Genomic DNA, 24,175 nt, shown 5'->3' on the forward strand with positions numbered 1-24,175 from the left:
ATAGGAGAAACGTTTTGTTGACAATCTCGGAGCTTCCGGAGATATCGAAGATATTGGAGAAAAAGTATCCATACCGCGTTGCGCGTCGTTACGCACCGACTCGAACTCTCCATAATTGCTATCTTCTTTATTCCCGTTAATAATTTAATAATTAATCGAGGAAGCGAAAGAACGAAATACAAAGGGAGAACATTCACCGTTTATTAAACATGCGAGTTCTCTGAAAGATGACGCGCGATATCCACAATGTAAACTAGTTGACTCATAAAACGCTTTCTATTCTCGCGATTCAATGCAATCTCTTGTAAAAATCCGTCGGGAGATTCACGCATTTCGTCTTTCTTGGAATCCGAAAGAACGGCATTCCACTGACCGTGAAACTTTCGATGATCGTGTCTTTGTGACTTTTTTTTTCGAAACGACACACCTTTTTCGATCGCCACTGTTCTCCTTCTTTTTTTTCTTTTTTCTTTTTTTTTTTTTCGTTGTAATCGCACGCGTGCAATTTATTATGATCGAATACAGATATTCTCTCTTCTCTCGTTCGTCCGAAACGGTAAAATCGTATAAACGTGTTAGGCGTTTCGATTAAAAAGGACTATAGAAAATGGGATAACATTTCCTTTGAAGGATAGATTAGTATCGTTTATATCGGTTTTTTTCTTTTTTTTTTGGAGATAAAAGTTGCTCGTTAACTCGACCGAAGAGGATTGATCGAACGACTATCGCGATAGCGATGAGAAACTCGTTAAGTACGGGGGATGGAAAAGAAATTTCCAATAGGCTTTCCCGCTAACGGGTTTCCTCTTCCCGATCACGAGAAGAGTCTTTATATATCACTCCATAAGTTGGACAACTCCCCCCACCCCTACCGACCGGGTATATCGTAATTTTCCTAGCTGGGAGACGACGAACACGATCTCGCGAATTCGTAGAAGAGTACCGATAGCATGGCGAGCCTTTGTCCTTTCTTCTCCCTGTTGTCGGCTCTTTTAATGCCGGATAGAGAAGGAAAAAGAGAAATAGTTCTTGCTTGCTTATGGCAAAAGAGAGAAGTCAAAAAAAAAAAGAAAAACAAAATAAATAAATAAATAAATACAAAAAGAAAAATAAGAAGGGAAAGGAAAAAGAGGGGAGAGACTTTGACCATAAGTGAACAATGGCTGTCACGAATCCCCATTGTATTATACTCGGATATGAAGCAATACCAAAGGGCTTTGTGTATACGTGTGCGCGCATATATATCGCTAGAACAAGGTTTTGCGACAGCGGCCGTTTATGTGGAAGAAGCGTTTTGGTATCATCTTTTTCCACTTGGTCAAAAGAAAGAAAAAAAAAAAAAAACAGAAAAAGAAGAAAAGAAAGAAAGAAAAAAGGATGATAAGAAAGTAGTGATATTTTAATATCGTGTAGCGAAATAATCACACGCACGATAAAAGGAGAGATTCCAAAGAGAGGACAAAAGATTTCATAAAGGGTGGATGAAATTATTTTGGTTAGGGAACATGACGTTTTCCTGTATCATCCTTTATTATCCGATATCTCCGCTTTTCCAATATTTCTTCATCGCACTTTCTATCATTTCTCGGTAGCTTCTTTGATTTTCGTGTCACGAGAGATCACCGTTACTCGTATAAACGCTCAATTTCGACGTTATCTATAGGGAAGAGAAATCATCTTAATCGAAGTATCGTTTAGCCATTTATAACGTCACTTTACTTCGAGGAGATTAATCTTTGGTTACTTAGAACATCTCGAAAACGAAGAAGCAGAAGCAAAAGTAGAAGTAGAGATGATTTCAATGAATATTCTGGTAGAGGAGAGCGCATATCTTGGAAATGCGCGATATCGGACTTGAAAATGAAGAAAAAAAAAAAAAAAGAAAATAGAAAGAAATATAAAAAAGAACTCCTAGGGCTTCTCTCGCGTGAACACGCACGATCGCTGTGAATACGTATATCTGTCAGGGTGTAGGTGAGGCGGTGAGTCACTATCACCGATCCGCATGACTGTCTCTCTCTCTCTCTCTCCCTCTCTCTATTGCGACGCACAGGCCCCGCTTCCGTGTTGTATGACCCGTTTGCAAAAATTCCCTTGGCCGATCGCATTAACCGGTACGTTTTCTCGTACGAGATTTATCTGCCTGGCAAAACGTCGCAAAATAATAGACGGCTTCGCCTTCGGACTCGGATTATATATCCTTTTCCTTTTTTCTCAATCCGGCTCTGCGAGATGGAAGATTGCGCGAGGTCAGGACCGTGCATTAGTCGAATAACTTTCCAATCGGATTTCTTTTCTCTCTCTCTCTCTCTCTCTCTCTCTCTCTCTCTCTCTCGTGGTGATCGATACACGTGTATTATATGATAAGCGTCTTTTACGAGAAAGAAGAAAATGGAGAGTGATTTACGAAAAAGCGAAAAATGAAGACCGTCTGATTGGACAAGTGTCTTCAAAGATACTTATCGATAAGCTTCGTTACTCTAAACAACCACTTAGATGTGTCCTCGAACGACACTATCGATCCTAGGAGAGATGGAAAGATTAGAGAAAAATGTTCCTCAAACGGTAGCAATGTTCGTACTTTGTGGCTATTCGCATGCTTTCTGACTGACGCAGAGAGACGGCAAGAGGGTGAGTAAAAGAGAGAAAGAGAGAGAGAGAGAGATAGTAGGAGTAAAAGAGGAAGGGAGATAAGAGAGAAAGAAAGAGGTGAGATGCCATAGGAGATACCTGGCACACTTTATGCTTCTACGAATTCGTGTAAAACTATAATGACTGAAATTTCGTCATTATCGCTCGGCGCAATGCTCGCGTGGTGAATTTCTGTAGCACACACACACGCACACACACACAATAGTTCGCCATATCGAGGCCTTTCGATATAGTTTCAAACGAGTTTCCAGTTTCCGAGCTACCTCATGCCTCATAACTTTTACGAATGTGAGCTAATTGCGACGCATTAGCACATTTTTTTTTCTAATAAAGTCCACTTCGCTCAGAAGATCGTCCCTTTTCCATCATTGAATCGAATTAAAGATCTTCCTTTCTCTTCTCCTCCTCCCCCCCACCCTTAGTTGATGTTGCATTGGCGATAATAAGTAAATAGTAAGATAATAACGATTCAATGGGCAAACATCGTCTGATCGCGATAACTCGAAAGAGAAAACAAAAGAAATATTGTAGGTGCACGTTTCAAAGATCATTTTTTAAAGTGTATTCTTGAAATTTCTCGCGCGAACTTTATCCGCGTGCACGAACTTATGCATTTTGAATGTAAATGAGCAACCAAAAGTAAGATGGAAATTTTCAAAAAGTGGAATACCACTGGGAAAAAGAGAGAGCGAGAGAGAGAGAGAGAGAGAGAGAGAGAGAAACAGATCGAGTTGGAGAATATCCTGTCGAGTTTCCGGAAAAATAAAGGATGAGCCCTCGAGCTATCTGCGAAATGGAGCGAGCGAAAAAAAAACTAATCTACTTTTTCCCATTAAAGAATATCGTCGAATATTCACGAGAAAGAAAGGAAGAAAAAAAAAGAGGGATAGAAAGCAAAAGAAAAAAAATATTTCTGTCGATTTTTAACCATACTCGCAAATTTATTTTCACCGGAAGTATCGTCGAAAAAAAAAACGATACGAGTACGTTAGACTTGTTTTTTTCTTTGGACGACTAGGATCTTTGAAATCTAGAAAATGGGTTTGACGTGTTCAATGACACAAATCGATATCGATGATCTCTTCGACAGACCGGGACGTTTCAAAGAAATAAATTATATCTGGCCAACATTGTTGATAAATGTAAAGAGAAATGATAAATTTCGTTATTATCGAGCAAAGAAGAGTAGTAGCTTTTGAGGGGTAAAAAGCAGTAAACTTGTAGATGCCATTAGCGTTATCTCTTATTCTCTTTTCTTTTCTTTCTATTCTCTTTTTTCTTTTTTTTTCCTCTCGTAAATATAAGTTGCGAGAGAACGAGATTAAGTTTTATTAGTCATACGTGTAATTGTGCATCAGGTGGAGCATTGACTCGATGAAAAGGAAATGACTCACCTTGATACACCGGCCGAGAATAGAGTTTCAAAGGCAACCTCTCGAATCTCGATTTATCTCTCAAGATAATGTAAATCATTCGCGAATGATTATCTCCTTTTCTCTATCGCCTATATTTTGATCATTATCTTTGAGAGTATCGTTCAGGATAAAAGAGAATGACATTCCGATATAAATTCCATACGTTAAAATTTTCGTTACGCCCTCATAACGTCATAATCCGATAGATATTACGCCCCTACTTTCTGTTTATTTCACGCGTAATAACAATTATGCAAGTCGTTCGATTCTAATCTGCCTATTGGACAGTTCAGAGTGCTCGAACGTTCGAACGATGGCTTTGAACGACGCGTTCTAAAATGATTCGAGAGAGATTAAAATTTATTGCGACTATCGACCCTGACATCGCTCGATGAATTTTTCTTTTCTCCTTGGCTCGTAATCTCTAATGTACGGTTTTTATGGGAATAAAAAAAAAAAAAAAAGAAAAAAAAAGAAAAAAAAAGAAAAGAAAAACAAAGAAAAGAAAAAATTTAATCCCGCGCGTAAACACACGCATTTACCAGGACTGCTTTAATGAAACCAATACGATAGATAAGATCGGAACTCATGACATTAATCGAAATGATTATGAGTGAAACGAAATACGTCATTAAAAACGGAACGTGCCAAGTTTATATTATCTCAACGAAATAATATTAAGAAAGTAGGTAGACGTATCTACATACATTATGTACGGATTGAATAGTTTGTTATCACGTATAGATAGCAATATGTAGGAAACAGTTAACGGATAGTTAATCTATGATTCGTATTTATCAAGACTTATAACGTTTGGCACTACTTTCGGATTTCTATCATTAATTATTCACGTTAATGATCGTCTTTATTTTTAACGAACAACTTTGATATTAATCGTCTTTCCAGAAAGCATTATAGCGATCGTTTGCATTTCTCGAAATCTATTTGTTCGGACCACGTTGCATACCATATTTCTTATCGTTCGTAGAAAATGTACGGGTGTACATGTCGGTCAACGTCACGTGTCTCTGTCCGTGCAACGTGTTACTTTTTACGTAACGAGATACGATTTATATCAGTCTTTAATGACGGTTGACAGCGATCTTCTTCGTTTGCTCAATAGAACCTTTCGTCTAGTAGTGACTCACGTACGATTAAACGCATCTCTCTCTCTCTCTCTCTCTCTCTCTCTCTCTCCCTCTCTATTCCTCGTAGCGCGCGTAACGCGTGTATGACAGAGCATGAATGAAAATACGAGTCGTCATAGTTACCAGGTAAGAGAAGTGTAGGTGCTTCGGAAAGTCCAGTTTTATGAATGAATCGACTAACACATCGCGGATATAACAGTGTGTTTTTCTATCTATACGCCTTCGTATATGTCAAGTCTATATGGTTCACACGCTCTCAATCTTGGCGCGTGTTAAAAACTACTTTATTAGAAGTTTAAATCTTCAAGGAATGAATTTAACATTTTGATGAATACGAGCGTAGTATGGGCAAGTCTTTAAATAGCGTACATCCTACAAAAACTGGAAATTATAATAATTTCTTTTTTTTTTTTTTTCTTTTGTGGAAACATTCCGTTTCGTCGAATTATTATCGATAAATTTTTCGCATATTTCACTCTAATCAATTTTATCGGTACTAATCGGAAATAATTTCTTGTAATTGAAAAGGCAATCGAATCGATTGATATTGTTCCAGCTGAAAATTACATTCGTAATCTATATAATGGATAACTTGCGTTGTTACATCGTTTCATTGCTTGATTTGCAAATTGTCTCGACGTATCAATATCTAGTAATAATTTAATCGAGAGAACGAAATGATTGTTATACGAGAATAAAGTGGAACGAGACGAAAGAAAAATATAGTTTGGCAAAAACAATGGCGTGATAGAAACTTTGAAGATTTTCTAAAGAGAAAAAGTTCAAGTGGAGTAAAACGGTAGTAATGGGACGACCTTTTCGATGTAATTTAAACGAGGGATTGCTTTTCACGCAATGTATGGAAGCTCGGTATTTTACCGCCAGGAAAAAGAGCAAATGCGAGAGCGAGAGAGAGAGAGAGAGAGAGAGAGAGAGAGAGGGAGAGAGAAATATTCACACAATGAGCGTTCGAACGATGCACGAATGTATGTACTCTCATCACTGAGTCTCGCAGGTAAACACATTTAACGCCCACTCGAAAGAAAAGCGTAGGTTCTCAACTCGATAAACGTCAAAGGCTACCATCCCATCGATCGCAAAATTTCAATCGTTTAACTTTCCCGATAGATCCATTTGAAGATATTTCGCGCAAGAAAAAGAAACGATATCTCCGTAGTGGATACCTATGTGAATTTCATGTAAAACGATGACACAAAGTTCCAACCTTAAAAACCCCTTAGGTACGCAATGTAAATATATCATCGTTTAAAAGGAATAAATCCAAAGTAAACGAGAGCTTGGTCGAGCGTCATGATTTGACCCCAATTTTCCGGAGCGAGAAAAACGTTCTTCTCGTTGTTACCTCTGACATTTCGTTCTTCTCGAATAAAAATTTTCCCTCGAATATTTTACTAACGGTGCGACACATTTGTAATGATTTGTCAAACTTTTATCAATCGCGTTAAAAGGATTTTTATCATCGACGAAAACGTATTTATATGATAATCCCTTTAATCAAGAAGAAAATATGATTCTCTTGAAGAACGAGACAGATACTTGGAACGAATTAATGGAGAATCGTCGGCGTCATTATCGTCGTCATTATCGTCATCAACGATGGGACATCGCGCAAAAGCATTGTTTTCAGCGCGTTCACCGACGGCTACCCACATGCATTTTCATTTGCGAACGCGACCTCTGCAGTTTCCACGCACAAAAGCGTGCCCGCCCACTCGCATTAGATTCGTGCATCTCCGCTACCTACGCTCCACTGTAGCTTCCCCCCTGTATCATCCGTTTATAACGTAACGCGATTTGCGTTCTTTACGTCTATCTCCTTTACTCGGGCTCCTATACTCTGACTCATCGAATTTACCTGGATCCTTTCAATTACTTCTCCTTATTGGATGCGTCCAAGTAGAAACTAACGTATAAAAATTGATATTTATATTTTAAAGAGACATTTATGCCTCTATACATTTCTATTTGCAAATTATGAAGAAGCGTAGCGAACCAAGCGACTAACGATTAAATTATTTGTATACTTACTTACAGAATATATTTCTCAAAGCATATTAAGCTTAATGAGCCTTAACGTTATGCACTTGAATACAAAATTAATCTTTAATGCAACTAAATTTAATAGAAACGATATCGCGACATACGTAGGGAGAGAGAGAGGGGGGGGGGGGGGGGGAGGGCAGATGCAAGTATACGAACTCGCTCACGAGGGATTTCTTCGGCAACGTGACGCGGCTCGAACTTGCAAATTCCATTATCCTCAAGGCCATGGAATTCAAGGGACTATATGTTTAATTAACGCGAATATCAAGTTGAAGTGCCCGATAAGCGTATATATTCTTTTTGATCCTTACGTATTAATTAAAAAAGAGAAAGGACAAAAATTATAAGATGACGTTTCGATAAATTATAAAACAATTGTCAGTTGGGAGGAATGAAAATTGATTGGTAGAAAACAATGTTATGCGAGCCGGTTAATTTGATTAAATAAAATCATTTTAAATGTTAAATCTCAGCTGTGGTTTCTCGGTGTTAATATCTCATTAGCCGTGTCTCCTAAATTATAGAGATAGACGGGATATACTTCCTGCTTAGCAGCATCTTACTGTCTCGGACTGTCTGCTCGAGAACGTTAATTAATTTGCATTCGTAAGACTAATGCCGGCACGATTCCTTCGTACAACGACCTGCCTTTAACGAACCGTTCGTTTTCTATTTCAGGCACGTAAGGATTCCGAAGAATTTTTTTTCTTTCTTTCTTTCTGTTTCTCTCTCTCTCTCTCTCCCTCTCTCTCTCTCTCTCTCTCTCTCCCTTCCTCACCCGATCGAATAACGCTCTTCGAAGATAATTAATATTCATTCGAAGAGCCGGTACTCGTTATTTGCTTTATCGATCGATTTTAATGATTCATGCGTATGCGTGTGTGTAGCTGTATAAGAAAAAATAACAACGTAAAATGATAATCGTCGGGAAGAAAGTAAGGAACCGTGTCATACAGTGAAACGTTTGTCTTTTAAGGAATTATCCATTGATGATGGTTACAGGAGACAACGGAGGACCATTAAAAATTCGTTATCTACTTATCTGCCAATGTTCCAACAAAATATTTCCTAGACTCTACTAGACTATTTAAGAAAAATATTTTGCTTAAGGATTTATGGAAATGTTCGTTCGCGATAAAATATATGTCATTGAGTTACATAGTTACGTCACGTTTCAATATTAAATACATAATGTGACGTCTAAGGGACAAGGGAAAAATTGTTTTAATCATCATTCTAATGAATTTGGAATAAATTGAGAAAAATGATTATGCCAAGAGGCAAAGAAGAAAGCGTTCAACGTTATAAACACGAAAAACATGAATCGTCGGTGAAATCAAGTCGATTGACCGAACGAGAGAATGAAAAGAATCGAGAGTTCAACTACGATTTACTACCGTTCGAATACGTTCACGGTTACGCTATCCGGTGAGAGAACCTGATTCATTCGTGAAATTGTCCGTGGACTTTTCTGACCCACTTGTTTCTATAATTGATTCGTCTTCGATTCGGAGCCGTCGTTATGGTTTTCGATACGGTGCCTATAAAATGCCTCTTAACGAGGAGAGCAGAGCAGAGCAGAGCAGAGCAGAGCATAGTATATTGCGGCGCTCGTAAAGACTTATTTTCTATAAGAGCGACTCCGTGATGCGTGGTAACGTTCTAAAGGACTATACTAAACGACGAGGATAGTTGGGAGACTCTAATGGCACTAAGCTTTCAACGGGAAATTAACTCACCCTCCCTTTCTCTTCGTAGAGAGACGCGCGTTCTTTCGATCTCCTACTCACCTGGAAAAAAGCAAAACAAAACGAACGATTCAATTAATACAAAGTATTATGCGAAGGATAGAATTAAGGGCTTGTTCTTCAAAATGATTTTCTTATTTAAATTTCTCTCATCCTTCCTTCAAGATCGGTCAAGTTGGTACAGTACGACGACGACGACGACGACGACGACGACGACGACGACGACTGATAAATTGACCGGCAGTGCCACTGCACTTTGCAACGTTCTAATAAAGTTCATTGGCTCTTTGTGGTTTCCCGTCGTCCTTTGTGACTTTGTTACGGACGGAATTAAGTCGTGCAGCAAAAGTTGCAGCTCGCGAAAGTAATAAATTGACACGGAATGCGAGAGAGAGAGAGAGAGAGAGAGAGAAAGAGGGGGGACAGTGGAAATGAAAGAGACGATGAGATAAAAAACAATAAAAACTTTCTAAAACGAGGGTCAGAATTTTCTCTTTGAAATGATTATACTATTCATCGAAAAAATAATAATAAGAATAGCGAAAGCTTTCCTTTATCAAGACAATATAATAAGAACATGCATCTCTTTCTCTCTTCTTCATCTAACGACTAGTCCAATTAGCGGGGCAAAATCGCGATGAAAGATTTGCTACGAAACATGAGCGAGTCGCCGAGTTCGAAAGTGGAATCGTCCAGTGAAAACGAAGAACGAGCGTGAAACTGGATCCACGTTTGCTGTAATCTTCTCGCATTAACTTTCGAGAGGAGCCGGTGATTACATCATATTTTATATCGTTTCGTCAGAGGACCTCTTTTATGGAAATGAGAGGGAGAGCATCCACATACGGTTCGTTTCTTCTTTATCGTTGTCCCGAATAAAAGAAGAAAAAAAAAATCCTCTTTGAAATCGTTTCAATGATATAAACGAAGTTTAGATATAAACCCCATAACGTTATGCTCTTTAATTCGTATTCGATATTTGTCTCGCGCGTGAAGAGAAGGATGTCAAATCGTCCCATTAACAATGACCATGAACGCGCAATTCGAAATCACCATATACGTTCGGACTGATTTACGGTGATCGCTGTCAGTCACAGGTAAACGTTGAAACGTGATCGAGAAGCCTTTAGAAAATATGGAAAATACGACGATGCATTCGCTCCGCGTTTTGTCGACTCGTTTTGTTTATTAGATGGAAGTTCTTTGAAGGACGGGAAAAAAAAAAAAAAAAACCAGAATTTGTAATGATAAGAAGAACATAGAGAGTTAAGTAGTATATACGCGGAAACGTTCCCGATTCGACGCGCGAATTATATTTGCAAAGCTAATAATAATGCGCGTTAATGAAGTCATCATTTTTGTTGCATGATTAGACGTAGAACGTCATTATTTAGCGATCGCCTAGTCATTCCGGCCGTTCCTAACGAAGTGATTGTAAGTGTTTTTATACGTATTCACTTTTTTATTAATTTTTAAATCAATCTCAGTATTTCTCTTTCACGCAACATCGAAAGTATCGACGTAATAGCTTTTTTGTCTTTCTCGTAGCTCGTAAAAACGACCCTTGCGAATCTTTTCGGTCTACCTTCATAATTAAATCCTAACTCGTCCTTACCAGCTCTCATGATCTTTCGATATAAAAAGTTGATTTCGCATGACCTTTCGGTATAAAAAAATTTCTTGAAAAAAAAAGTGAACTACTTGAGCGAGGCGTTAACTTGGAAAGTTTCGTTGCGCGTATTAAATCTTTAACTCGTCCGAAGCAATCGGTGGTGTTTAGCAATCGCGAAGAATTTCACGATTCCGATAATGTTTTCAAAAATCGGCATCGTTTTTAACGCGCAATCGCTGATTCGCTCGTTCATTCGTTCAACGAAAAAACGAATCATTATACGAGGCGAATGAATTCGCGCGATAGACAAAAATGCGCCGTGATAAATGCACGCGCGATAGTGTCACCGGCAGATGCGGGCGAATCTTGGCCGTTCGAACGACGGAATGCGCATAATGCGATTCTTTCATAGTTCGTATCTGAAAGGTCGTAGGATTTTGCGGATGCATCGTTATCATAGCGAGCGATAAGCGTTTCTCTTACGCACTCGATCCCGATAAAACCTAAACTGTCCATCTGTCTGACGGAAGTACTTTAATTCGCTTAATTAATAATGTACATTTTTCAAAAGATTCTACGGAGTTAAACATACATAGTGCGTCTCCATAAATATATATATATATATATATATATATATATATATATATATATATACATACAGAAAGATTGCGAAGAAAACGTGTCACCGCGACTCGTTCACTTTCTCTCTCATTTTAGCATCTTACTCGATTTACTCCCATACAAATGTATCTTCTCTTACGAAAACACTCTGTTCGAATTCATTGCACTTTCGATCAGTTTTCTGAGAAAACGCTCTCACACAATAATAAAGATTACTCCTAACAAGATGTCCATTGTTCGAGGTATCAATTATTACGTATTTTTAAAAGTCTCTCACCGTAGCAAAGTTGACGGTCAGAAATTCATAATATTTCACTAAGAACTTCATCTGGCCTCTTTCTAGGAAGATGATGTTTGCAAAACAAACCCACGCGAACAATTCCTCGTAATGAGAACGAACGTCGCTCTCCGGCACTTTCGCGTCGAATCAAAAGGTTTCTTTCTATCCATAAGACGGATTCATTATAACCAGCTAATTTAACATCAACGAATAAATTCGTATTAAATCCGATTCGACTACTTTTCTTCTTTCCTCTTTCTCTCTCTCTCTCTCTCTCTCTCTCTCTTAAAAAGAAAAAGATGAAAAAAGGACATAATTTACGATCGCCTGAACATTTCCAAGACTACACACTTGCACCAGGAGAATCGATTCATTTCTCTTATCTTCTCTTTCTTTCTGAGCTATGATTTATGTATCGATACGTTACGCAGCACGATTCATGGCTATCCGCTAATTATCAGGCCAATAAAAAGTGTGAGAAGCCGTGAAAGAGATTTAGAAGAGAGAAAGGGATAAAAGTCGAGAGAAGAGAGAATGGGAAGAGAAAAAAATTACGAGTAAGAAAAAAAGAAAAAGGGAGAAATTGAGGAATAACTTGTCACCCAAGCGTCTCCTTTCACGGTCGACGCACGATTAGACTCGATCTCCTCTTTTTCCTTGCCGTCCCGAACCAAGTACATTATTTACGCGTTGATTAACCACGGTCAACCGTGATGACCGTGGCGAATATCGACGTTTCATGGATTATCGATTTTATTGATCTTCCCCCGTGATTTCAGAAATTGCGCACGCCGAATGTTTCGTCGTAATATTATAAAAGAGATTAAGAAAAAAAAAAAAAAAAAAAAAAAAAGAAAGAACGGACAAACGATAATTGTCGATCGTTTGTTTTGAGTTGTTAAGCATTATCAATGCGATAACGATATCACCCGCGCTGAATAATAATTATTTCATAACCGTTATATAAAAACACTGTGGAAAACACATGTTAGACATCTAAGATTTTCTTAATTCGAGTATTAAAAATGTGACCGAATGATTTATGAACACCCTATATATACGTGCACGTACGGAGCGTGTTTTCTTTTCGATGGAACAGCTGATCGACGCACAAAAGGCTTACGTAATCGTTCCTTTGTTTCCCGACGCGTGAACCTTCCTTTTATCTGTCTCTCTCCCTCTTTCCCTCTTTCTTTCTCGTAACTCATTTGACGTGGCCGCGATGCAGTCTCGAAACTTTGTCGTCCTTCTGGCTGCTGCTGCTCTTTCTTCTTCTTCTTCTTCTTCTTCTTCTTCTTCTTCTCGCGTTTCGCACGGAGCCAAGCGAAAAACGGTAACGAAGAGCGTTCACGCATTCTCGCGAGAAGGGGTACGCACGATTATGCAATCGTTTAGTTTGAACGTTATACGAGGAGCACCGATGACGACAACGACGGCGATGCTTCCGTACACACTTTGGCTCGTTTATTTGCGGATGATCACGATCAACTACTACTGGCTCCTTACGAGTTTACAAGAACTCTGCGTATAAAATCCGATCAACGGAGAAATTATTTTCATTTCGATTATTCGTAATAAAATGAATTTGATCGTCAATGTTCTTAATCCATTCGAAATAAGGGATAAAGTATGAAATAGAGAGAGAGCCCTGTGTGTTCATCGGTTCTTTTTTTTTGTTTCTCGTTTTTCTTATATCGAATTGTCGAGCAGAAATCTGAGAGAAAGATCCTGAAATACACGAGTAATACGAAGAGTCGGAGAAAGATATTTGGTATTTTAAAATCGATAGACATTCCTGTCGTCGTCGTTGTCCATTTAACGTATCTTTAATTTGGGAGTAAGGGAAAGAAGAGACCAGCTAGGCTCGTAAGTTGCATAACGAGATGGTTAAGTGCACAAGCCAACCCGACATTAATGTAGGCCTCAGCAACGTGCCAGAAACGAAAATACCTCGGGTTACCGGCGAACAGAGCCGAAAATCGCACACGGCTGCCGAGAAACGCGAGAGAATTCGTTCTAGCTTGCGGACATACGATAAGACTATCCCTCGCTCTCCCTACCCCTCTTTCTTCTACTCGTTCTTTCAAATTTAAACGAGCAAAGGCCATTGTTACGAGGCAATGCCGGACTAGCTGGAATATAACTAACGGAACAATAAAATCTTAGACGAGGTCGTAATCGTCTGAACGGCCTTCTTTAAAAATTCGTTTAATGACGTTTCGAAGATATTCTACCAGATGAACATAAAGAGGAAGAAAGAGAAAGAAAGGATTTTTTTTTTCTTTTTTTTTTTACTTTTACGAACGAAATCTCGCGTTAAAAAGAAAATGATAGAACGATCGTCGATCGACAGGTCCGATATAAAAATGAATAAAGGATGCACGTTGGAAGTGCAAAATAGAGAAAGGAAGATCGAACTTGAGATTAACGTAAAAAAGAAAAATGAAATGTGGATTAGACACGTCGAGATAGATCGGTTAGCTACCGTATATTTTTATGGCAAGAAAACACTCGTCGGTGATCCCTGTAGATAGAAAGATAAAAAGAGAGTGAAAGTACTTAGGAGAGCTAACGTAAGAGAGAGAAATGGATAGAAAGAAAGAGAGAAAGGTTCGAGGATGAAACGTGAGACGATATCGTTTTCAGGTAATCGCTGCAAAGTGCACGAATGATACGAAGCGGATCCTCGTAGAATCGATGGACGAAGAACGTAAGGAGAAATGGGGAAAAAAAAAAAAAAAAAAAAAAAAAAAAAAAACAAGGAAAAAGGAAAAAAAGAATATTTGTATTACGAGAAAGCTCGGAAAAAATGTAGTCGAAGGCGGAAAACAAGATTTCCTCAAATTGCGGTATCTACAATGCGAGAGCTCCGAGCAACATTAAGACTTTATCGATACTTCGTAATGGAACGTACTGCACGTGCTTCGAAAAAACAAAAAGAAAAAAAAGAAATGCCATTCCATTTCCAGTTCTTCTTTTGTTTTTTTTTTCCTTCCTATTTTTCCCCTCCTTCCAATTGTTTTCTACCACGCTCGCGCAGTGCAGCTTCGTTTTTACCGGGTGGTGGCGGCAACGGCGTTGAGATAACGGTCCTCGGAACGTGACAGCGACCGGTCGATAAAACTGCAATAAAGTGCATGCGCAGCACCGTCCTCGCGAAATCATGTGTATATCGCTCACGTCCTTTTCCGTTTCTTTTCCTCTACTCTTCTTCCTCTCTCTCCCTATCCATTTTCACTTTAATTAGAAAATCGGATTAAGAAATTGAAATATGATACGAAGCGATATTGAAATTTCCAATTTCATGGATTAACGAGAAATTCTAAATGTATTTTCAATACCTTTTTGTTCCTTTTTCTAACATTTTTTTCTTCTTTTTTTCTTTTTCTTTTTTTTTTTTTTTTTTTGTAATGTTTTGTAGATTCGAAAAAGGGAACTCCTATAGAACAGGCAAGTATAATAGAATTAACCACGGTGGGACCTCGTCTGGTATCTCTTGGAAGGTCTCGTTTGCATCGAGTGGTCTGACACGATCTAATAGTTTTAACCGCGAAACCATATTGCCGTTTCGAAACACGTGTATTCCACGGCCATGTGGCTTTCGCTCCCTTTCTTTCTTTCTCTTTCTTTCTCCTCTCTCTCTCTCTCTCTCTCTCTCTCTCTCTCTCTCTCTCTCCCTCTCCACTTCAAATCGCATTGTACACTTAAAACTCTTTACATCGGCGTACATTGCCTTTACATCGTGTATTCGTTCGAATCGATAAGATCTTTTCGATTGTAACCGTGGCCGATGATATCAAGGTTGAAGTAAGAGAGAAAGAGAGAGAGAGAGAGAGAGAGAGAGAGAAGAAGAGAGAAATGTTTCTTCTCGAAAGTGAAATAAGAAACGCTGATGGAATGCGAATCGAAAGAGAATTCACGGGCAAAGATCCAATAGTATCGTTTCGCTTTATCGAAAAGGTCAAACCCAATCTATAATGATACAATTTCATTCTAATTCCATCGATACGTCTTTCTCTTTCTTATATGTCAAGCTAGTTTCATTAAACAATTAAGCATGTAAGTATACGTAGAAAGTTTAGAAATAAAAATCGTCGATACTTAAATACATATAGTGATATGGAAATTATCAAGTGTCATGAATAATGACCTTTGAGGAAAATTTTTAATGAAATTACCGCTCGAATAGATTCATTCGTACGGACGATTTTTCCAATGAGTAAGCGCGCGAAAGAGATCGAGCGGGTTTTCTCGCGTGTCCGTTGGTACATGGATCTAATCTAAAAATATAAAAATTCTCTCCCAATCGTTTCTTCCTCCTTGCATGCATTCCATTTCGATCGTTTTGCGTACGTACGAAAAATGTTCACTTTGTATCTTTGTTATTCACTCGTAAAAAGTCTCTTTCTCGTCTCCTGATTTGTACTTTTTTTTTTTCCTCTTTGTCGTGAAAATAAACTCCTTTGTTTTGTTCTTCTCCGTTCTTATATCTCTTTCTTTTTTTTTTTTTCTCTCTTTGGTGGACTTAAAACCGGTACTAGGTGGTCGTAACGGTTAGCAATAAGACGCAGATTCCAAAGTTCAAGCAGGATTTCTAGAATTTTTCTCCCATTTCCAGGGTCTCCTTAAACGGTGATATTAATTAGCAAGTAACTCCGCATATGGAACAATGGCACGTACCAGTGTAATATAACCGCACGAGTTCCTTCTTATCGAATGCTTCTTTACTTATCTTCCTTAAATTCTAAAGCTCTCGGAATCTTTACACGAGCGATAATAATCGATCGTAAATTTTTTCCGTCCCCTCCCGTCTCCGTTTATTTATAATTTTTTTTTTCTTGTCCATTTAATTAGCCCGAAAAGATAACGAAGTCTCTTTCGAGCGTTTACGTGCACGGTCCATAATCGTAAATTTGACTCGTAACGTTGGCAAGCAAAGAGCACACGGGACCATCAGGGGTCTTTGATATTTATACTCTGAGTTGCAAATTTAGCTGGTAAAATATTGATTGTTAAAACATCTATATATCCCCGCGTAACCATGGGAAAGCTAACGATTCGAACGGAAAGTTACGAGAAGCGTGCGTTTCACTTGTTAAACGGCTATTCATCTAGTTGCAACAAAATCAATAGAACGATTTATTTATCGACGTGAAGGAATCGTTTGTTCGATCGTACATGATAAGATGAGGAACGATGATCGTTTTATATTATCCTCGCGTTCGCAAGTCAACAATGTAGCAGAAGTCGGTGAGATCATGAAGAACATGAGTCAATAGTAAAAGTAACGTGAATCATATGATTTCTGATCTCGCATGGAATATGTTCCGTTCCCATTCGAATGGAAAATCGTATAGCTTTCGCTTTCAGTTAATTTCAAATCGCTTTTCTCGATTCAACGATTTTTCTTGATATTTACCAGAATATCTTGCAGCGAGACCGGCATCAGGGAGCACGTTGTCATTCCTTGGATGAGAAACAAGGGAACGTTTTGAAATCCAGTTGGTATAGATCGTCGTAATCACGTGGAATTATCGATCGCAGCCTCGAAAAAATAAAACTTGCACCTTACTAGTCACTTTTCATTTCTTGAAAACCATCGAGAAAAGATATTCGCACTGAACGTAAAAGTTTATCAGACACGAGGTAGAAAGATCTTTCATCATTTCTGAAAAGCGCGTTTTAATATTTTTATCGGCAAATGTTCAAAACAAGGAAACACATAATGAAAACGATTTGGAGAGAGAGAGAGAGAGAGAGAGAGAGAGAGAGAGATCACCGTCGCGTTTGTTAAGACAGAAGCTCTTCCGCGGTGACGGACGAACGATCTCTACGCGATCGGAAGGCCGAGTGAGCACTGAGTCGTCCCGATTTCACGGAAGAGCCTCCCGCACGTATATTAAATTAAACTACGGTACAGCGCCAGTATAGTCGTCTTGCTTCCACCATAATCCAATATCGCAATGGATAATCTGAAAGCGACGATGTCCCTTGCCTTAAGGCAAAATATGAGATAAAATAGGAATGGGAGTTTGATTAATGGATCTTTTTTGAGGATCGCATAATTTTTCATTTTTTCCTTATCTTTTCTACCTCTATATTTTTATTTACGATCATTCACGGATATTATTTGTAGATTATTAAAGTTTTAGCAAACTTCTACCTTGACAGATAATATTGTAATTTCGAAAGACTATTTTGAAATAACTTCATCGGCTATCTCTCTCTCTCTCTCTCTCTCTCTCTCTCTCTTTCAACGAGATTACCAATGAATTTTAATTTACGAAAATAGCCGTCCGTCCAGAAAGTAAACGAATGAATATTGCATAAAGAAATATGAAGAGCGTGCCTTCCATCAAAATTCTATACAAATAATTAATACATGAACGTTAATTTTTCTACGAAATCAAAAGCAAATTCTATAAAAGCGATATCTATTTACGTAGGAGAGATGTGTCTTTGCATTTACTATATGGACAAGCGAATTTAAATGTTAAGGTACACCCTTCCGGAAATTTTTTTCAAATTTTTACGAGCGACCTGAGTAAGAAAAGTTAAGAAATAAAATGCTATAATCGATTCTCGCGAACTGCAACTGCATTGGCTCGAGGCCATGATAATAATACCGGATAAATCCTAATTTATAAGAACGGTACTAATAACTTTTACGAGTGTCCTGCTCGTTCGTGCCGAATCTTTCGCGATACTCGCTTTATCCCGTTGTTGATCCTTTCAGAAATAAGAGAATACTTACGTGGATACTTGGATCGTTAAAAGTATTTCTTTTGCGTCCTTATTACGTCACAATGAATAACGTTAAGAATATTCAAACGAACAACTTTCTAAAGAATACGATTTAAGGAAGAAGGATAAGAAAATTATTCGCTACGTATGAAATTTTTTCTTACATAGCAAATATATTTTCGAGCCCTCGAAAGGATCTTTTTCTTTTTTTTTTTTGATAAATGAACATCACGAACCCTTGACTATCGATCGCATCTTCTAACGCATCTGATCACGTCGGAAGGGCATCCACTACTTGATTCATCGATTCACGCTCGTGTTCCTAAAATAAAACAAAGAAAAAAGAATCGAGACGATATTTTCCAAAAGACTCGAGGAAAAATGGTTCTTACAAGAAAGATCGAGGCTGGATCGATAAGACACGTAGGAGGGCTTTACGATTTAGACACTATTCCACACTTGCGATAGTAACCGAGGCGTAAGCAGAGAGACAAAATAGAAGACGTAGAATATGACGCGAGTAAGTATTAAAAATAAGGTTTGCGAGAAAACGAACGTTATTTCTCTTTTATTTTATTTTTCTTCACGACCGTAAAAATTCGCTTTGCGCGTCCTTCGGTAAGGATGGTCGGACAGGCACTGATCGACCGGATGTAGAAACGAAACGAAGTTGCTTCTCGTACACGGCTCGTCGTGCGTGCTTGCCTCGGTCAAATATTATGTTCGCCATCGGACCGACCTCATACACATATAAACTACAAGGGGCAGCAAACATACGCACGATCTCCCGCGGAAGCGTAAGCGTATTATAATTTCTAATCGAAACGCTGCTGGAATCCTATTGTTTCCTTTTCGTCTGTTTCCGACCAACGGCTCTTCTCGGGCATCTGACATTTTATTCTTTGGCGGCCAGTTCGAACGCGTTTTCTTCTGTGAAAGAGGAATGCGATATGAATATGAAAGCGAGGAGAGAACGCGCTTCCATATTCGTATCTCAGAATATCTCATATTTAATTTGACAGCATTATGTAATATCCTTCGAATAGGAATAAAAATGGATTTAGTATAGAATAGTTGTTCTTTCCTATATATAATTGAAAGGAGAAGCTATTCTACTCTCGAATAGAAGAGATCTTTTGTTACCAAGGTGTTAAAAACTGGACCAACCTTTGGAAAGTGTTGGCCTTGGAGCCGACCACTCTCAATGGCATACGCATCGTATAGGTAGTCCCCGTCGTCCCTCTTCGTTCGGGTCTTTCAATTTTAACGTAAAATAAATATCTACGTTTATGGGATTTTGAAACGATAATACGATCGAAATGATCCCGCTCGAGGTCTCTCCTCCCATTTCAGCCGCCTAAAGTACGTGGACTTCTTAAAAGGAATCTTTCCGGATGTCATGATACTTTTCTGACGTAGATACGGGTTTGATAGTATCGTTTATATGGAAAGTATCTCGCGAAAGAATTGCCTGTAAGCAAGATTATGCGGACACATACGTACTTACCCACTGCTGCGCAGTATCTTTAAGTAGAGAATAAGAGAATAAGTCAGGAAGAGCATCGTTCAAGAACGCCCGCACGACTTAGGAGAATTCGCTCGCTTAGCTGTGTTTCGTAGCTTGTAATTTTCCGTTCAACCGTGTAATAGTGCTATTTGAGAATTCTCGAATACATTATATGCTAATTGCGATCGTAAGTCAAACCTTCGAGGCTTATCGTAAGTCGACGGTATTTGTCGTTGAAAAATATTTGATTAGAATAGTAGCTCTGGCAAATAATTTCGCAAAACGAATTCGTACCTCGTAAGTGGCGTTACGGCGATAGAGCTAAGTAGACGTATATAAGACGAAACCGCCCCGGCCGAAGGAGAAGGATTATTTCAAGCGATAGGAGGTTCCTCCGATATTAAAATTCACGTTACGTCGATATAAGAAGTCCTTAAAAATCTCATTCGCTTTGCGATATCCCGTTCGTGCTGCATAACTATGTGTATATATATATATATATATATACACGTAAGGAACGGTACTAGAAAAATAACGGAGCGTGTCATGGCCTCGATTCCGCGAGTGCAGCGAGCTGAATCTGCGTTTTGGTACGACAAGGGAGACAAAAAATGAGAAATAGAGAAAAGAAAAGAAAACCGCCAAAGTCAAGAAAGAGAGTGAACGATCGAACGAGCTAACTCCGGTAAGCGGATATAAATATTTATGAAAAGCAATAAATGTCGGTTCCCTTTCGTCGGATTTTTTCTTTTCTTTTCTTTTTCTTTTTCCTCTTCTTTAAACCTTAATACATTAAATCTTCTCTTAGAAATATATCATAGACTGTGACTACTTTCTACGTGGGACGTATGTAATTCAGCTCGCACGTGCACACAGGATTTCATAGAACGTTTTACGCACGTGTCTTTTTGTCCCCACCGTTGGCAACTATACCAACGATATATGATTAAATTCGATTACGAAACTTCTTTTCAACGTCGGCCCGATGGATCGTTCGTGCGAATCGAATTTTCTCGTTATCATGATTTCATTACGAATTATGATACACAAAAGTTTCACGATTTACGCATCCTCGTATCCTATCCATGTCGCAAAGTAGAGATATCCATTGATATATATATATATATATAAAAAGAAAAAGAAAAAAAATACCGGAAGAAAAGAAAAAGAGAAAAATAAGTACTCCTGCTGCACGAGACTGCAACACGTGGTATGCGCTAGTAGCGATGCGAGGGCTTCGGAAAATCCTGTTTGGTTAATCCGCTTCGTTCGTTCAAAATAAAGAGATCGACTGCAGCCAAAGATACGTTTTCATATAGACACGAACTTGCCGTCTAACATATAATATTTGCATTCTATTTTAAGCTCCTATCGATTTTTTTGTTCGTGTTTGTAGACTATAATCCAAAAAAAAAAGAAACACTTCCTCATCCTCCTTTCGATCTTTTTTCTTTTCTTATTAATTAAATTATTTTGGACAACGGCAAATACTATTTTGCATAGAATTACCCGTAGACAAAAAGTTGCGTCGTTGTATTATTAATATTTATAAGGGTACACCTTTTTACAATAAGAGCTCGTTAATTCTATACCTATTGGTGTCAATACTTAGTAAATACTATGAAAACTCGTTAAACAAGAATCAACATTAACGCTAGTCTAAGAAGAGAGTCCACCTAATAATAATCATTTCCCTCGAAACATTAGATACGCTTCCTTGGATAAATATCCGTGGAACGAGAGTTTCGGGCCAAGGTCAGAGTCTTTTTAGTCTTCTAGTTCTCCTCTTTTTTTTTCTTTTTTTTTTTTTTTTCAAGGAAGAAAGAAAGCAGCACGAAGAAAAAAAATATTCCTGATACAAAAACGAGTTTCCTATTCATCGAGAATTTTTCCACCATCGCCGTCTCGATCGTCGAAAGGGGATGATTAACGAAATTGCGTTTCGAAAATTGCATCGATATGTGGTTGGAACTTGTCGAGTCGAATTGTTTCTTTCGATCACGCACATCCTGTAATTTACAAGACGAGTCTACTCTCGAAGTTATTATGATATTTAAGAGAAAGGTAAGAAGGCAAACGTCGTCTTTCGCCTCTTGATCCACTGAACTAGAATGAAAGAGTCAATCGGTATCTCTCTTTGAAAATGTTCATCTAAGCTTAAAAGAACGAAAAAGAAAAAGAAAAAGAAAAAGAAACAAAAAAAAAAAAAAGAAAAGAAAGAGAAATTTATCTTTAAAAAGAAGAAGATCAATGGAAGAACATAGATAAGAAAGATCACGTGTATACTCGTGGTGTCTCACGTTTCACGAGCGATCTCAATTTTCCCTATCGATAGTCAAACAGGCAAAGCCTCTCACCCAATTTCACGTGAAAATCCGTAGTATCCAAAACCGATAAGTAGACTCGCACTCGGGGTCTAGAATATCGTCTATCGTACGATAGACGTCAGAAGCCTCTTCGAGTTAGCGTTCGTCAGTCTTCGATGTCGAAACACTAAGAAGGGTTGGAAGATGTAAAAGAGGGTGCGAGTGAGAGAGAAAAATCAAAGACTTAAATCTCTCACGCGCGTGTAAGCACGTGTATACACGTTGCTCGACCATTCTTTCGAGCCACGTTAAATCCAAAGAGCTTAAGTCTCTAATTGAAAGACTGGCCCTGGTCACGATATCGCCCCTTTCTCCTCTTTTTATCTTTTTTCCTTTTTTTTTCTTTTTTTTTTTTTTTCTTTTAATATCTTTCTTTCACCCTACCGTCACATGCACGAAAGAGTATACGGCGACACTTTTGGCCATAGAGAACCGCCCTAAATATGAGAGTGGACATTTTGGACCAAAGTCGTGCCGCAGGCAATTCGTCCGATAACGAAGGGTACCGCAGAGAGACATGTACACACAGACGCACACGTATAAACATGTTAATGCGTATACGAAGCGGTACACGGCTCAAATTCGCACGTGCTGCCGACATATATGTTGCTGCATGGATAGGAAAAAGAGGCTTCTCTGGTGGAAACGACCGTCGAATTACAGGGGCTCCAAGCTATCGATCTGCGCAACACCCGGTACATGCGAAATGTCCGCCAACGGACGCCCAATCTCTCTCTCTCTCTCTCTCTTGCTCATCTATATCTATCCATTTATCTCTGTCCATCTGTAGATTTAGCTACATGTGTGTAACTCGCATGCGTGTGGTTCACGATGAGGTATGTCTATATGTGCTACACCCTTTTACTCTCTCTCTCTCTCTCTCTCTCTCTCTCTCCCTCTATCTCTCTTTCTCCCACCCCCTGCCCAAGAATCCAATACCATTCAAAGGAACCAGTCGATAATGAATCGAGAAACTGTAAAGTTGTGTTTGTAAAAACAAAAAAAAAGACAATGCGAGCAAAGAAAAACGCTTGCTTCCCCTTGCATCGATAATCCTATGAAGATGGTTGCATCGTGTCACGTTGGTTCTCTCTCTCTCTCTCTCTCTCTCTCTCTTCGTCTCTGGTTTTAGACTGGCATAATTTATATCGCGTTATTCTCCCGTTCGAATGGAATCGCGAGTCTCGATCGGCGTCTAGAGTTACTCGCATGCGTCAACGTCGTCCCAGATACGGATCATCATCATCCAACGGCTTTATTCGTTCCTCGTATATTTCGATTCGCTCGAGAGACCTTCTCTCTTTGCAATTTTCGAGAAAATCTCAAAGTTCTCATGGAATCTTTATCTATTAATTAATTTATCAAAGATTAATGCCTGCAGACGGTTCTATGAGACGACGAGTCGCGTTTAAAAAAGTTAATGACGATCGAAGATTATTATTAGGGAGATTGGAGACGATCGAACGACGCGCAAAAGAGAAAAACAAGTTCGCGTGACCGCATTTATCATCTCTAACGAGCTGACTTCTATGGATTCAGAAAAAGAAACGGTCTTTATCGGTTTATATTGCATCGTCTTTCATGTGCGAACGGGACATGTATGTGTGTATGTCTCGAAGGGAACTGGACGAGTTGAGCGAAGATGATGAAGACGAAGAAAAAGAAGATGAAAATGATGAAGAAGAAGTAGATGATGAAGAAGAAGTAGAAGATGAAGAAGAAAGAGAAACAGAGAGAGAGAGAGAGAGAGAGAGAGAGAGAGAGAGAGAGAGAAGGGAAGAAAAAAAAAGGAGGAGGAGTTTTATGCGCGTTAGATACGTCTCGGACACGATCTCGTTGCGTCGCTCGTATGTCGCTCAAGGGTGCGTGACTCGGAAACGCAGTCATAAGAAAATTTATGCAGCACGCCCTCGAACGTGCCATACGTGCTTCGGCAAACGAGTTTCGCCGTAACATCGTCCGGCTCTTCGCGTCAAACCAGAACACTCTTTTACTTTGCGATAGATGCGATGCTTTGT

The 24,175-nt window shown here is 38.8% G+C and overlaps 1 protein-coding gene across 2 annotated transcripts in view; it reads right to left on the minus strand.

The window, feature by feature from the left end:
• LOC124424490 (dual specificity tyrosine-phosphorylation-regulated kinase mbk-2-like) overlaps positions 1 to 24,175 on the minus strand; it is a 123,961-nt gene that overhangs the window by 39,616 nt on the left and 60,170 nt on the right. The window contains exon 3 of one of the 2 annotated variants that reach the window (XM_046963622.1): positions 9,019 to 9,069. The exons of the other annotated variant lie outside the window; for it this stretch is intronic. Coding sequence (XP_046819578.1) covers positions 9,019 to 9,069 — 51 coding nt within the window. The remainder of the gene's footprint in view (positions 1 to 9,018; positions 9,070 to 24,175) is intronic. 2 annotated transcript variants of the gene reach the window in all.

The sequence above is a fragment of the Vespa crabro genome, chromosome 5 (genome assembly GCF_910589235.1).
Source record: "Vespa crabro chromosome 5, iyVesCrab1.2, whole genome shotgun sequence".
NCBI lineage: Eukaryota > Metazoa > Arthropoda > Insecta > Hymenoptera > Vespidae > Vespa > Vespa crabro.